The following is a 16,896-nucleotide window of genomic DNA, read 5'->3' as shown; positions in this document are numbered from 1 at the left end:
GGAGCTAAGGAAGGTTGGGGGGGTGGGGGGGGGGTGAGTAGGGACAGTTGAAAAGAAAGGTCTAAAGGTGGGGTTTAATGTGGGGGAGGAAGGGAACAAGGTGCAGGGACTCTAAAGCTGTGATAATCCTCCGTGAAATGTGTAGGTTCACAGTTTACCTAATACTAGAGGGGTTTACATTGACTGTTCAAGACACTCCTGGTGAATTTAAATTTGTCATGTTCTTCAGTTTAAGACTTTCATTATAAAATTTACAATAGTGGAAAATTTGTTTTACATTCATTCTTAATTTACCTCAACTTAAGACTGAAATTTTAATGATAATAATCCCTGTCAATATCAAATGCAAGGATTATTATTATTGAAATCTGTTTTCCAAATTATCGTTTTCGGATAATTGTTTCAAGCCTGAAAAAGTGAGAGATTTGTGGCTGTTCTTTGCTCAAGAGAGAAGGGATAAAATATGGCTACAGCTTATTGCATGACTGTCATCGCATACTGTTGAGAAAGTCATCAGTTTGACAAATTCAGTGATGGTAAACGCAGGTCAGACAGGCTGACCTAAATGATCACCACTCACTGTGGTTTGTTCGATCTTCACTCATTTTAAAAAATTTCCTTTGGATTGTTAATATTTCCTGAGAGCACCATTCTTTTCGAGTTTGTGGAGTGCAAAGATGTCAAACTCTAAACCATAGTCGGGGAACGTCTCTCAATACTGCATAATACTGACTTTCCTCCAGGCGACAGAGATACCCATGTACACATTATTCAATTGGTTTATGTGCTCCTGTTCATTTCTGCAATGCAACCAAACAGGAAAATAAATATCATTTGAGTATAATAATTCTCCCACAAAATACACAGTCACTGCCCTATACAGTGAATCCCATAAGTGTTTTGAGGTGTCCCGACGAACATGATAAGGGGCTATATCAAATGCAAGGATTGTTAAGGATCATTATAAAATACAAGAATTTACAGGAATGATTGTTTCATGATCGATTCACGCCAGCAATTCTTCTTGTATAAAATAGCATTGAAGGGCTTAGGCAGTAATCCTTACAGTGAGGCCTAAAACAAAGCAGTGGCTTGGGCAGGGTAATATAAAGGTGGCACTGGCCATATCAATGGTTTTAACATCGGTTAAAAATTTGGGATTTGGGATTGCGACATTTCAATGCAATTTACCTAAAGAGACACCTGCACATTCCTGCTTTGAAAACAGCAGCCTCATTAGATGTGAACAGACACCAGGAAGTGTTTCTTTACTCAGAGAGTAATTAACGACTGGAACAGGTTGCCCAGAAGGATCACTGAGGCCAGGAGACGAGATTCATTTAAAAAGCAGCTTTGGTACTGAGATGGGAGGACGCTAGGGTGGGTGTTCTGCAAAGGTGACATCAGATGGTCTGAAGGGCCTTCCTCATCCAACAAATCTTGTGAATCCAAAAAGGCGGGTTTGAACAATTTCAGTTAGATTTGGGTGACTAGAAGTATTCAGAGTGGGGATAGGTAATTCAAAAACACATTTTAATTGTGTTCTTCAAGTAAATGTTCCCATTCCCCTAAAAACTGCCACCATCACTCCCACTTTGAAAAAACCCTCCCTTGATGTGTCACAGCTATCAAGCTACCAGCCCATCTCCAACCTCCCCTTCCTGTCCAAGGTCCTTGAAAGAGTTGTCGCCTCCCAGCTGCGCTCTTTCCTCTCCACCCATGCATTATTCGAACACCTTCAGTTGGGTTTCCGTGCTGCCCATAGCACAGAAACCGCCCTGGTCAAGGTCACCAATGACATCCTGACCATCTGCGACCAGGGCTCCCTCTGCCTCCTCGACCTATCGGCAGCATTCGATACGGTCGACCACGCTATCCTCCTCCATTGCTTGTCCTCCTACCTCAACCTTCAAGGCCCAGTCCTTAAGTGGTTTAGGTCCTACCTCTCCCACCGTCTTCATTTTGTTTCCACAAACGGCTTCTCCTCAAGCCCCCGCACTGTCTCTTGCGGTGTCCCTCAGGGCTCTGTCCTCGGTCCCCTCCACTTCACCCTCTATATGCTCCCCCTTGATGACATCATCCGCAGACATGGGGTTAACTTCCACATGTATGCGGATGACACCCAACTCTACCTTTCCTCCTCTACCCTCAACTCCATGACCACCGATGTCCTGACAGCTGCCTGTCCGACATCGAGTCCTGGACGAGAGACAACTTTCTTCAGCTCAACGTGCGCAAAACTGAGGCCCTCCTGATTGGCTCACGTCAGCGCCTCCGCACCTCAGGCGCTGACACCATCAGCATCCAAGGCTGCACTCTCCACCTCTCAAAGCCAGTCAGGAACCTCGGTGTTCTGTTCGACCCTGAGCTGTCCTTTCTTCCTCATATCCGCGCCACAACTGGCATCGCCTTCCATCACCTCCGAAACATCGCCAGACTACGGCACTACCTCACCCCTCACGCTGCTGAAACACTGGTCCACGCTTTTATCACCTCAAGGCTGCACTATGGGAACCCTCTCCTCGCCGGCCTTCCCAGCACCTCCCTCCACAAGCTGCAGGTCATTCAGAACTCTACAGCTCGTGTACTGTCCCGCACCAGGCTTCGCGACCACATCATTCCCACCCTCGCTCGCCTCCACTGGCTCCCCATCCCCCAGAGGATCGAATTCAAGATCCTCATCCTCACCTACAAGGCCATTCACGGCCTTGCTCCCTCCTACCTCTCCGACCTACTATCCCCCTACCTACCCGCCCGTACCCTCCGTTCCTCTGGCTCCGGTCTGCTCCACATCCCCCGCCCCAACCGCCCTACCATCGGTGGCCGGGCCTTCAGCCTCTCAGCCCCTAGGCTCTGGAACTCTATCCCCCGGTGCCTTCGCTGCCTCCTCCCTTTTCTCCTTAAAGACCGGTCTCAAGACCTTTCTCTTTGACCGAGCCTTCACCTCCCCTCTCGACTCTCTTCCCCCTCCTCGCTCCCTCCCTTCCCTCCCCTCACCCTGACCATTTCCCCCCTGCTCGGGGCCTGACCCAACTGTCCAGCGCTTTGGGACGTCCTCCCGACGTGAAAGGCGGACTATAAATGAAATCTTGTTGTTGTAAAGGAATGGACTGAGTTTAGCAATACCGGAATTTTAAATACCATCATAATTATAATGATAGGTTTGCATTTTATAGAACTTCAACACATTCAAAAAGTACTTCACAAGTAATGACTTGTCAAGAGCAGTGACTATCTTTGTGGGCAAACACGGCAGCCATTTGTGCTAGTAAGATCCTATAATGAGCTCTATGTTGAATGATCAATGAGTCTCAAGGATTTATGGGGCCAGGACCACAGGAGAAACTCCGTTCTCTACTCGAATTGTGCCACAGGATAATTTAATGCAACATCAGGGCAGGCAGGATATTTGTTAAATGTCTCATCCAAAAAGGAACACCTAAAAATACAGCAGTCCATCCCAGCATTCCACTGGAATGTCACACTATTTGGTCTATGAGTGCAAACCCCAATCTGGTCCCTGAACTCACAACCTTCAGACCTAGAGTTGAGAGTGCTGAAAAGCTTACCCCATGTATTGTTTTACCGTAAGTAGCTATAGAAGCTGAACCTTTGAAAGGGAATTATATTAACACGTGACGATTAGTGATATCAAAGGTTATGATGCGTGCAGGGTAAGGGAATGTTTTCTGTGCTGAAAATCTATTTGTATGTGAACCAATTGGGAGAGCCTTGCTGCTGTCTATCCCCAGACATTGTCAGTACATGAAAGAGGAAACATTTGATGTCATTCTAACTGTAGCTCACCTATTCACAGAAAGCATTTCAGAGTGCATTCTTGTTGGTTATCAAAGCGGTTTCTGTTTCCCTCACAGCCACCGTACCAGAACTGGACACAGGCCTCGGCCATCCTGTCGTAGTACCATTTAATTACATAATTCCTGCAGGGTCCTTGATTTAGCGGCTCAGCACATCCTACATCTGGAACCCAACATCAGAGCGTGGTCAGTACATACAGACACACACATCACATCTCTTTACATAATATAGGTCTCCTAAAATTCCATCCATTCCCCATTTTGTTTTCCCCCTTGTAGATCTCCTCTGGAGGTTTGAAAACAATATAAAAAATTCACTGTGGCATCTGGGACAATAAGGAACGCTACAGAAATTGTAGATAAAACATGCCATTGCAACGTGTCCTTAATGACAGCCGTGGAATTGACTACCGGACAATGATTTCTCCCACAGACTGTTCAAATTCCAAACAATGGTCAGGCTTTGCTTCGTGAGGGGCTCACTCAAGCAATTCAGCTTGATCTTTGCTTTTAACTTTTAAATTAGTCTTTTATAATTATTTTTAAGCCTCTATTTCATGAAGAAATATGAAATCACAGCTCCTGGTTATTGAATTCCTGTCAATTCCTGGGAATAGAAGGATATGGGAGAGAGTAAGGAGTTCAAGGAAACTCATGTGGCGTATAAGCACCGGCACAGACTGGTTAGGCTCTGCTGAACAGTCTGTATAAATCTATGACCTAAATGTTACATAAAATGACCAGCACGAAGTGGGGAGGGCCTGACCCGAGCAAGGAGAAGCGCCTACAGAGAGAGTGAGCAGGACCTGAGGCCATTCCCGGTCATACAGGTCTGGTGAAGAGTTCAAAGGAGAGGAACAGCCCCACGAGGGTGATTGGAAGGTTGAAGGTCAATCCTCACAGTGGCTTCCAGCGACTTGGCACAGCCCTTCCTAATGGAATACCCCAGCCCCTCGTAATCTGTAAAATTCAAACCTGGGAATGGGCCCCAGGAGGCTTCAAGAGGAGTATAGGAGGCTCAATGGAAATCCTGAGTGTGGAGAGGGGCAGGTAAAGGAGTTGACATTTCACACTGCGAGTGCTGTTTGCAAGTAGATTCTTTATCTGTTTTGTTGGCATTAGACCTAATAAAGTTGACTTGCTTGTTCACCACCTATGGTTGGTAGCGACTACTTCTTGCACGGCCCCCTGTGATAGTTTAAGCAGCTCGTCAATAACAGTAGTGCAGGATACAAAGGGTGAGGGTACAGATACTTCAACAACCACTTGCATTTATATTGTGCCCCTCACACAAGGTAGTGTCTCAGAGCGCTTGACAGTGGCGGAGCATGATGCTGAAACTGGAGGAGAGGGAGGGTGACCGTAGGCACGGTCGAAGAGGAAAGTCTTCAGGCATGATCTGAAGATGGGGAAGGAAGCGGCAAGGCGGAGGAATGGAGGAAGAGTGTTCCAGAGTTTCAGAGCGTATTATATGAAAGCATGGCCACCAATGGTGGAACGGAGGGCACAAGGGACATGCAGGAGGCATTCAGCATTTGCAGCAGTGACATGGTGCCCCTGCAACTGCAAGAACATTCTTTTAGTTTTATATTTTACATTAAAAAAAGTAATCTGCCAAGAATGGGAATGTATGTTAACCCTCCCACCCCACACACACATACTCTTCACCCCAATGGCTTCACGCCAAACTGACATTTAATCATTAAATGGTTGTATGTTGGCTTACAACAACAAGATTATTATAAGCTTCAGTCAGAATCAGGCGCGCAAGTGGGTCATGACGAGCAGGGGGGGGGGGGGGGGGGGGGGGGGGGGGGGGGGGGGGGGGGGGGGGGGGGGGGGGGGGGGGGGGGGGGGGGGGGGGGGGGGGGGGGGGGGGGGGGGGGGGGGGGGGGGGGGGGGGGGGGGGGGGGGGGGGGGGGGGGGGGGGGGGGGGGGGGGGGGGGGGGGGGGGGGGGGGGGGGGGATTTGTTATATTCAGAGAATAAAATAATAATCTTCAGTTTTGCAAAACACCATTGTCTAAATGGGTCAATACATGAAAGCATGTGGTCCTCCAGCACTAGGCCCTCAAACCTATCACTCCCATCCTCGCTAGGCTCCATCGGCTCACCATCCCTCAGCAGATCAAATTCAAGATCCTCATTTTCATGTTCAAATCTCTCCATAGTCTTGTCCCACACAACCTCTATGACTTCCTTCAATCCTACCCTAGCGGCTGCTCTCTTCGCTAAGCAAGCATTAGGGTGCTTGTACCCTGACATCTCCACCCCACATTTGCCAGGCAGGCTTCAAGCCCCTGCTCTCTGGAGCTCCATCCCAGAGTCCTTCCGACTCGCTCCATCCCTCCCAATGTTCAAGGTCCATCTCAAGATGCACCTCTTTGACCACACTTTCATCTGTCCGCACCCTGCCCCCAACCCACTTGGCGGCCATCTACAGCTTGACTTAAATTGTATTATATGTCATGTATGACAATGTCCAGGATACATCTTAATGTAAGCTACATTTTAACTACTTTTGAAAAATTGTCCATCAACTACCTGTTGATATTCCACGATCAACAGGCTCATGGAATATCGTCTGTGGAGTGCTGACTGTAGGAGTGGGCTCTACCACTTCCGGGATGTCGGGTTGACGTTCTGCTTCAGGTCTTCTTAAAGGAGGCTCACCTGGTTTGACGTGATCCACTGACACATCACCCCCGGTGAGCAAACTCACCTCACTATCAACATATTCTCCATGTCTCCCTGGAGGAGCTCGCTATAAGAAGGGGAAAAAAATGATCGCAAAGAGAGATTAGGATGAAGGACCTCTGGCTCATTTGATATTACCTTATCACACACCAACCCTACAGTCTCCTCATTACAATGTCAATTTGTTTTTAACATCCTAATGCAGTGTATTATGGTTGGAGGTGCTGTCCTTTGGATGAGACATTAAACAATTTTAGGAATTCCACAACACAAAGAAAACAAAATCCTCCAACACTTTAAATTTTAACAAATGCTGCCAAAAAAATCTTTGTGGCACTTTAAACTTGCTAAGTGGTTCTCCCAGAAGAGAAGCATTATCAAGTAAAGTCGAGCTGCTAAATTTCCTGTCATTTCACTTTACTCACCTCAGTTGTTTCCTTGTGGTCTGATGTATCGAGGAAATGGACATCCCTGTCTGGTTGGTATTTATCGTCAGGAAAAGGTGAAGGCACACCAGGGAGCAGTATGGAGCTGGGAACTGAACTATATATCCTCCCGTCCTCTTTACAGATTTCGCTGGACAGTTTAGACTGAAGGGCTGAAAGTCACAGATTGACAAGTTAGAATCACAATCTCAAGCTGCTGTACCATTACCTTAGAACTGTGTCAAATAGTGACATTACACCTCACTCTGCTTACAGAGTAGATTGCAAGAACTGTATCCCAATGAACGCAACTTTTAAAGATGTGGGAAAGAGTTATTTAGTTAAACACTGAAAATTAAACTGAGCAATCTCCTGTTTAAATTCTTCTGTAAACACTGATTAAATCAATAGTGCATGAAGATTGTAGGAGCATTTGTTTTTCTACGTCATGTAATGTACTACAAGGATTTCTTCTCAAACCATGTCCATTTATCCATCTGTGGTCTGTTGGGAAATGGACTCAGGTTTGAGAGATATCAGTCAAAAACAAATGCACACAGATGTGCACATTTTTTTGTGGGCGAAAGGTAAAATCATAGCCATTTCAGTAAAACAGATGGCATTTGGGTGATGGTGCTTATCTTAGCTTCCCCATCAGAGCTATTTACTCTAATTCTATTTCTCTGCTCTCTCCCCTTACTCTTTTACTCCTTGTTAACAAGCCTTTATTGACATACTTAAATCTACTTCCTCCATACTCTCTAGCGCTTTTAAATGCAATTCTATATGAAATGCACAGGCACTTTATTTCTCCTGGGTAAAGTTTGTGATGAAAAGAGAAAACTTGCTAAGCTTCATTTGTTTTTATGACCACGTTCTGTGCAGACTTACTTAGAATTGTCATAAAGTCATCAATCAGGTAAACGTGCTCCATATCAGGGTCAGAGGCAATCAAGTTCATTTCATTCTTAAATTCTTCGTAGGATGGATCGTTCTTGTTCAATATACCGATCGCATACACCTCAATGTTGGCCGCATGGGTCTCTCTCACTGTCTCATTCAGACTGAAAGGATCCCTCTTGTCAGTCTGTCCATCGGTTATGACCACTGCCACTTTGCGCACTCCAGGTCTGGAGTCGATCAAAATCTTATTTGCCATGTTCATGGCTGTTCCCGTGAGAGTGCCTTCTCCCAAGTATATCAGGTTTCTGATCAAGTCTTTGACATGGTCCTGAGAGACTTGGTGCTTAAAGTTAATGATCTCTTTTGCTTTGTCGCTATAAAGTACCACTCCGATCCGAATGGTGTCGTTGCTGATGGTAATTTGGTTTAATAGGTTGATGACAAAATCTTTGATAATTTCAAAGTTTTCTGGGCCAACACTTTCAGAGCTGTCAATCACAAACACCAGCTCCAGTGGCTGCAGGCTGCACTTCATGCCACACCCTGGAATGTGACCGAGAGATGCCAGCAATTTAAACATAAGTAAAAGATATGAAGAAACTTGCTGAAATGTAACAAGAGTAATGAAAAATCACACAAATACTGAAAACTAAATGGAGCATTCTGTTTAAATTCTTCTGCAAAACCTTGATTAAAATCGATTGTGCATGAACATTGTAAGAATGTTTCTTTCTGTCACGTATTGTAGTACAAGAAATTTTCAAGTATATGTCAAACCACATTATTCTGAATAACTGAACATGTTTACTGATGGCTCCTTTGCTGACTAGGGGATGTAATATGTAGTGACTTAATAATAATAATAATCCTTGCATTTGATATAGCGCATTTCACGTCTTCTGGACGTCCCAAAGCCCTTCACAGAACATACTGTAAAGTGAATTGACTGTATATTTGTGGGCGAACGCGGCAGCCAATTGCGCACAGCAACGTCCCACAAACAGTCATGGATTGAAAATGACCAATTTATTATTGTTTTTGTTTTTTTGGAGGGATTATTATTAGGCATGTCATGTTAGGCATGTAAGGAAACTTGCCCACGGTTTCGCCCTCTGCCTGGAATTGAACTCAGGTCTCTCGCTTGCAAAGCGAGTGCTCTAACTACTGAGCTACAGGACTCCAGGATTTATAACATAGCGCCTCTTGCTGGTGATTGTTAAGTCCATCACACCAACGAGACATGAGAAATTTGCTCCAATAGGATCTACCTCTGATTACTTGAGATCTCCTGTGTCAGACTAATACACATCCAGTTACCAGCAGAGGTCGATATTTGCAACTCATTTTCTTTAGCAACTCCTGGTTACGGATTGTAACAAATTAGACCCTCACATCAACCGATGGAACTAGAGTGATCTTGTGTACCAGCGCTGTGAGAGCTGCTGAGCCATCGTACACTGTTGAAAGCAGTCAATCAGAAGGCACTGATGCTAAGATGCCCACTGATTTGTTATCCATCTTAAGACCAAAGCTGCCCTCTGAAATAAGAGGCCAAAAATGATACTTAGTACTGTGTGCAGTTCTGGTCACCCCAGTACAAACAGGATATTGGAGAAATCGAGAAAATACAGAGGAGAGCAACCAAAATAATGGAGGGAATGGAAGGACTGGACTATGAGGAGTGACTAAGTAAATTGGGCATGTTCACGCTGGAAAAGAGAAGATTGAAAGGTGATATGATTGCTGTCTTTAAGATTCTAAAGGAGCAAAACAATATAGATCATGACAGACTACTACAACATGTCCAGAATAGTAGAACCAGAGGACGTGGCCTGCGATTGAAGGGGGTAAATTCAGAATTAATTCTATTTCAGTGAACGAATGGTGACCCTGTGGAGCAGGCTCCCTTGGGAGACACTTGAAGCAGGAAATGTTGATTCTTTCAAACACAGATTAGATAGTTTTCTCTTAGGAAATAAGATAATGGATATCGTACATAGGCAGTTCAGGACACATGTGCATGCAACTGCCGGGAAGGTGGAAGGCGAACTTGATGCACCTTGGTCTTTCTTCGTCCAGTATTTCTTATGTTCTTAGTAAGTGTGGGTATTCTCGCTCCTTGCCTTAGCATGGGGCAGAGTGACTCTCAGTAAATTTAACACTGACATTTTTTTAGAAAATCAAAAGCATTTCAGTTTCCAGAAACAAATTATTGAAATCCACAACAAGCAATGATTTTTAAAGAGATTTTAACGTTTTGTATCATAAAATCAAAAAGGTTAATCAGAAGACATAAGTTGTATCCTGAGATTACAATTTAAACATCTGCACTTACCACAGATTTCTCTGATCAACATGATGACATGTTCTCGCTGAAGAAAATATATAAACAATATAAAATTACATTGATGCACTTTTAGATTAGGTCACATCCTTTTGTACACAGTAAATGTTTCTTTAATCAGGCAGGGTGGTTGACCCATTTTCATGCAGAGTTACTGCACAGCCAACCTGGAATGCGCACGTCTGGGTCAAAGCGCTTCACAAAATATTAATAATAATAATCCTTGCATTTGATATAGTGCTTTTCACGTCTTCTAGATGTCTAAATTTGCTTCACAGAATATACTGTAAAGTGAATTAACTGTATATTTGTGGGCGCAACGCGGCAGCCAATTGCGCACAGCAGTTTCCCACAAACAGTTGTGGATTGAGTGACCAAATTATTATTGTGTTTTTTTCTTGAGGGAGTATTATCAGGTGTGTGAAGCAAACAAACTTGGGACTAAGGTTTTGCCCTGCTGGGAATCGAACCCAGGTCTCTCGTTTCCGAGGTGAGTGCTCTAACCACAGAGCTACAGAACTCCAATATACTTTTAAGTGGATTGACTGTATTTTGGGTGAAACAAAAAGTTATGTTCAAAGTGACACAGTCAAAGGTTATGTTTGAGAAACAGGCAGTGTAACATCCGCTTCTCGCTAACGCTCACGTACCTTTCGTCACAAGCTTCGAGTATTCACTAAAGATCACAAGACCGTAGTTCTCGGTTGAATCAAAGAATTCCTGGGAATCCATTTAACTTAACGTTCCGACTAATTCCTCTGCAGAGTGGATTTCCTTAAATTCTTCCAATAGGAAAAAGTACTAAAAAAGTGTACCAGGTGTTTATCTCTGGGACAGGAAGAAAGACTTAAGCCTGATTCATCGTTCAGTCTTGAAATATCATATAATTTTGTGAGGACGGGTCCAAGTCTGCTTTACATGCTGCCTCTTGGTGACATCATCAGCAGACATGGGGTCAACTTCCAATGAACTTCCGATGACCCCCAACTCTATCTCTCTTCCTCCACCCTCGATTTCAGGACAACTGACATCCTGACAGACTGACAACAAGTCCTGGATGAGAGCTAATTTTCTTCAGTTGACCGTCAACGAGATTGGTTTCCGTCAGAGCCTCCTCACCTCAGGCGCTGACAGCATCACCATCCATGTTGCACACTCCACCTTGCTAAGCCAGTCTGGAATCTTGGGTCTTGTTTGACCCTCAACTATCCTCTGCCTTCCCCCACCTCTGCAATGTCGCCCGGCTCCACCACTGTCTCACACCACAGGCTGTCAAAACCCACATACATGCTTTCATTACATCGAGGCTCGACTTTGCAAACTCCTTGCTTGTTGGCCTTCCCAACTTCTCCCTCCATAGGTTGCAGATCATCCAGAATTCTGCAGCCTGTATCCTCTCCCGCACCAGGCTCCATGTCCCTATCATCCTCGCCTGACTCCACTGGCTTCCCATCACCCAGAGGATACAGTTCAACATCCTGGTCCTCACCTTCAAAGCCCTCCATGGTCTTGCTCCCCTCTACCTCTATGACCGCCTAACCCTCTACCATCCTGTTGGCTCCCTCCACTCAGCGGGCTCCGGCCTGTTTCACATCCCCCGTCTCGCTCGCCCCACTATTGGCAGGCAGGACTTCTGCCACTCTGCCCCCACCCTCTGCACCTCCATCCTGTAGTCTCTCCGCCTCCCCACCTCCCTTGCCACCTTCAAGACCCATCTCAAGACCCTCTTCTTCAACCATGCTTTTGATCTCCCTGCTTGCCCTCCTGCCTTCCACAATCCCTGATCCCGACCCCCAGCTCAGGTCCAAAACTCTGTCCAGTACCTTGGGACGTCCTACCGACGTGAAAGGCGCTTTACAAATGTAATTTGGTGTTGTTGTTGTGGTGGAGGCTTCACTGAGCACTTTGGGCCTGGTTCCTTGCATAAGGAATTGAATGCATTAGCAATACTGCAATTTTGATCCTATGGACTGGTCACAAAGAATTATCCAGATGTTTCATTACAGAGAGACAGTGAGATAGTGGGCTGCCTGAGCTGGGTGGGAAATAGGCGGGAGGTGGACAAAAACGTAATCAAAGAGATAATCTTTTAGATGGTATTTGAAAGAGGAATATGGAGGGAAGGAGAGAGATTTCAGAATAAGTAATATACTGTATTAAATAAATTAAAGTACATGAAAGCAATTGCTTTCTTTGGATAGATACTCACAGTTAAACCAGATTCACCTTTCTCTCCAGGATATCCCTAGAATTTTTGAATAACAGAAGAGGTAAGTTCCAGGAGATCTTTAAGTATTCTCAGAATAAACCGTGTTTTGCAATAAAATTGAATGGCTTACTTTAAGACCAATTTGGCCAGGGATTCCTGGTTCTCCTTTGTCACCCATCTTCCCTCGTTCACCTTTATATCCATGATCGCCCTACATAAAGGTGAATATTATCAATAATAACTTGCATTTGGTTTAGTGCCTTTCAAGTCAGGAGGACCGCTCCATGGGCTTCAATGTAAAGTGTAGTGACTACTTTTTTTTGTAGATGAAATAATCCTTGCATTTGATATAGCGCTTTTCACGTCGGGAGGACGTCCCAAAGCGCTTCAAAGCGAAATGAATACAATGACAAGGGTGAATGAGACAGGATCTTTGGATTAACACAATGCACACTCTGAGTGAGCCTAAATTAATGGGATTTTATGACATGATCAATTCCATATTTTTCTTGCTTGCTTGTTTCTGTATTTCTTAAATTCTAGCCAAGAGACCAACCTCAGCTCTCCCATCTGAAAATGGGGTCGAGGAGACCTTTTACTCTAGTGTAGTAACTGTGTATTTATAGGCAAATGCAGCAGCTAATTTGCTTACAGTAATGTCTCACAAACAACCAAGAAGCAAAAAACCAATTTTATGTGGGGGACTGTTGACCAGAACACTCTCTGTGAGAAACTCCCTTCTATAATGCCCGATAACACAAAAATACATCTTGGCACCTCCCTTGTGTTAATAAGATACATTTTAGACACTTAACTTAAGCTTTGCATTTGTTATAGTGCCTTACCATGTCATTGAGATGTCTCAAAGTGCTTCACGTGATCTTTCTGTGAAACAGTTGGCAGTCTGGTTATATGGGAAATCGTGACATGTGATTGGCTCCCGAGCACCTCTGTTATTGGCTTCCGATACTTACTGCTCCAAAGCCCAACATCTGGGTGAGTGACAGCTTGGACCAGCCAATGATCACCCAGGGTCTGCCCTCCCTGGTGAGTGACAGCTATGATAGCCAATCACTGTCCGAATGCTGCCCTTCGGTTTAAGCCCTGACAAAGTTTGTAAACATACAGAGGTTTTATGTTGAATTGGTGCCCCCATTATAGCTGAAAATCCTTTTGGGGACCCCTTTTGGGAAGTCAGTCCACCACTGCTGTGAAGTGTAGCAATTGCGTATTTGTGGGCGAACGTGGCAGCCAATTTGTGACAGCAATGTCCCAGAAACAGTCATGAAGTGATTGACCAATTTTGTTTGAGGGATTCTTGAGCAGGACACTGGGAGAAATTTATTTTCTTTTTTAGTAGTGCAATGTGATGTGTACCTGAACAGGCAGATGGAGCTTTGGTTCAACGTTTTACTTGGAGGATGGCACCTCAAACAATGCAGCACAACCTCCAGCACTGCATTGGACACTCTGGAGTCTCAGCCTTGACTGTGAGTTCAAGGTTCTGATGTGGGGCTTGAACCCTCAAGCATCTGACTCAAAGGCAAGAGTGCTACCAACTATCCGTAAAGAGGCAAACTCTACAATTCAGAGGCTACTGATATTGGAACAAGGTGCAAAGAAAGAAGTTGCATTTTTATAGCACCTCATCACTTTGAAACATCTCAAAACACTTCAAAGTAATTACTGTAAAGTATAGTGGCTATTTTTGTAAGCAAACACAAGAGCCACTTTGCACACAGCAAGTCATTAACAACAATGAAGAGAATGAGCAATTTATCTGAAGGATTGTTGGCCAAGACACTGGGAGACACTCACAGTCTTTTCACAGAGCGCATTTACCAAATAAGCAATACTTTTGTATTTCACTTCCAAAAACATAACATTAGAATGCATTAGAATATACAGCACAGAAACAGGCCATTTGGCCCAACTGGTCTATGCCAGTGTTTATACTCCACATGAGCTGTGTTATGGAGGGAGTAGTTGGGCCACATGAAATGGAGTGGGGGTGGAGGGGGCCGACGGGTGGGGGTGGGAGCTGTTGCGGCCAGCAGCCTGCCAGTTGGACCACACTTAAACTATGAGCTCAAGTCTTGATATGGGATTTGAACTCACAAACTTCAGACCCAAAGGTGAGAGTGTTACCAACTGAGCCAAGCTGACGCCCTATACCAAACTGGTACCATAAACAGCCATCTTACCTTCTCTCCCTGTATACTTTCCCCTTGTGGTCCTCTGGGTCCTGGCACACCTCGAGGACCCAGATCTCCCTGCAAAAGTGTTGAAATTGAATCACTGTGCAAATAACTTTTAATGAAGCCATAGGGTGTGGCCTTAATTCAGCGGCCAATTTCAACAGTTCTTCAAAAGAATCAGCTTCCAAATTAACTTTGAAGTGAAGAACTTTTCATAATTCTATTTAATCTTAAATTTTAAGACAAAATGGTCTTGCAGGCTAAGACTACCTGAAATTCCAGACCTCTGGCTTTCCTACAGATATCGAAATGATGCAAATGACAAAATAATTGTGAAGATTAACTATGAATGATCCATTAACATTAAACATAATATGTTTACAAGAAATAGTAACAAGCACAGATAGCTTAAACAATAACTGCATTTCAAATGTATTTACCTTCACCCACTAACTTCTCTTCACCTTCCTGCCATTTTCTGCAACCTTCCCATAGCCACCTCAGGTTTAAGTAAGTGTTATACTTGCAGGTCACGTGGAAGACGGACAAGAGTAAAAGCTTTAAAAATGAAAATGTAGGAAAGGCCTTAGATTTATTACCTTTGATCCTTGTATACCTTCTCCTTGTTCTCCTTTGGGTCCATGTGGCCCCAGTTTCCCAACAGCTCCCTGTATTTATGCACACGCAAAACAATGAATAACTTAGAATCACAGAACACAAGCTAATTTGCCCATCAAATCTGCATTGCTGATCTTCTCCACATGAGCAATCTAAAATAATCTCAGCATCCTGCTCGTTCCTCATGTATTTTATTTCACTATTCAATAATAATAATCCTTGCATTTGATATAGCACCTTATCACGTCTTCTAGATGTCTCAAAGCGCTTCACAGAATAGACTGTAAAGTGAATTAACTGTATATTTTGTGGGCGAAACGTGGCAGCCAATTGCGCACAGCAGTGTCCCACAAACAGTCGTTGATTGAAGTGTCCAATTTATTATTGCTTATTTTCTTGAGGGATTATTATCAGGCGTGTGTAGTAAGGAAACTTGCCCAAGGTTTCACCTTGCTGGGAATCGAACCCAGGTCTCTCGCTTGTGAGGCGAGTGCTCTAACCACTGAGCTACAGGGCTCCACAATCCTAATTGGGTGTTATAAATTTTACTATTGGGTGCAAACATTATTAAATTATCCATCTGGTCGCAGTTTGTCTATACTTATGGTAATAAAAACTTCAACACCAATATGGACACTTCTGGGTGTATGTTTTTAAACATAGTAAGAAGTCATAGAAATTTCAGCACATAAGGTTATTTGGTCTGTCATGACGGTCTCCAGTTTCCCTTCCCCAAACTCCATCCCCCTCCACCACCCCCACCGGATTTGCAAATTTCTCTGCTCTTTTCCATTACCCTTACCCAGGTTGCAATCAACACTAACCTTTAAACCAGGAAATCCTACCCCTTGAAAACCTCTTTGACCTGTAGGCCCCGGATATCCAATTTCTCCCTGAAAGGTTTGCAAACAGCCTTTAGTTATGTTGTGTACTTTACTAGTAATGTTGCAACAATAACTCTAACACAAAATAATAGCAAGGCTTTCAGGAAATGCACACACTGAAAAATTTTCCCTCGTTCTTGTGGTACTGAGTATAACCTTCCAACAGATGTGCAATATGTTTACACTTTGATCAGGGATGGTTTGAAATGGACGTAGAAGTGACAGCAGATCCATCACTTTCATTGTCAGGGTAACTATGACAACAGGATGTGTAAAAAGCATTTTTTTGGTCAGCTGAGTGTTTGACACATATGACAACCCATGTTGGAGTAATCAGATTGTGGCTTCCACATCAGACTGAGGTTTCCACATATGTATACAATACAAAATTACATTTGTATAGCGTCTTTCACGTCGGGAGGACGTCCCAAAGCACATGCCATCTACGTGCACATGAAAAAGACACAGGAAATTATGTCAGCAGTAACCTTATGATGATAACAACAATATATTTATATTGCCCCTTTCACATCAGGAGGACGTCTCAAAGTGCTTTACACAGCTGCGTGGTTGAAAAGATAGTTCTTAAGGCAGACTGCATGATTTGCAAATCAACTATTTAGTTGGTGATAGGAACCAGCTGGTGTGCAGGCAAGGAGCTTAATATATGCTCAGTGAAACCAGCTATCACACCTTGTTATAGCGCAAGCCAGGATAAAGTGAATTGACCGTATATTGTGGGCGAAATGTGGCAGCCAATTGCGCACAGCAGTATCCCACAACAGTCATGGATTCATTGAC

At 44.1% G+C, this 16,896-nt stretch overlaps 1 protein-coding gene and 1 non-coding gene across 2 annotated transcripts in view; both read right to left on the bottom strand.

The window, feature by feature from the left end:
* Positions 1-3,810: 3,810 nt before the first annotated feature.
* Positions 3,811-16,896, bottom strand: part of LOC103185989 (collagen alpha-1(XXVIII) chain) — a 91,105-nt gene continuing 78,019 nt past the window's right edge. The window contains exons 26-35 of the mRNA XM_007904771.2: positions 16,036-16,104; positions 15,193-15,261; positions 14,600-14,668; positions 12,526-12,606; positions 12,396-12,431; positions 10,178-10,214; positions 7,831-8,385; positions 6,940-7,112; positions 6,362-6,581; positions 3,811-3,981 (exon numbers count right to left, since the gene is read on the bottom strand). Of these exons, the coding sequence (XP_007902962.2) occupies positions 3,812-3,981; positions 6,362-6,581; positions 6,940-7,112; positions 7,831-8,385; positions 10,178-10,214; positions 12,396-12,431; positions 12,526-12,606; positions 14,600-14,668; positions 15,193-15,261; positions 16,036-16,104 (1,479 nt within the window). The 3' untranslated portion in view covers position 3,811. The remainder of the gene's footprint in view (positions 3,982-6,361; positions 6,582-6,939; positions 7,113-7,830; positions 8,386-10,177; positions 10,215-12,395; positions 12,432-12,525; positions 12,607-14,599; positions 14,669-15,192; positions 15,262-16,035; positions 16,105-16,896) is intronic.
* Positions 15,657-15,728, bottom strand: trnav-cac. Its single transcript has one exon. It is a non-coding gene; the product is annotated as a tRNA-Val (tRNA).

The sequence above is a fragment of the Callorhinchus milii genome, unplaced genomic scaffold (genome assembly GCF_018977255.1).
Source record: "Callorhinchus milii isolate IMCB2004 unplaced genomic scaffold, IMCB_Cmil_1.0 Scaffold2, whole genome shotgun sequence".
Lineage (NCBI taxonomy): Eukaryota > Metazoa > Chordata > Chondrichthyes > Chimaeriformes > Callorhinchidae > Callorhinchus > Callorhinchus milii.
Note: the sequence above shows the minus strand (reverse complement) of the source record. Positions and strands in the feature narration are given on the sequence as shown.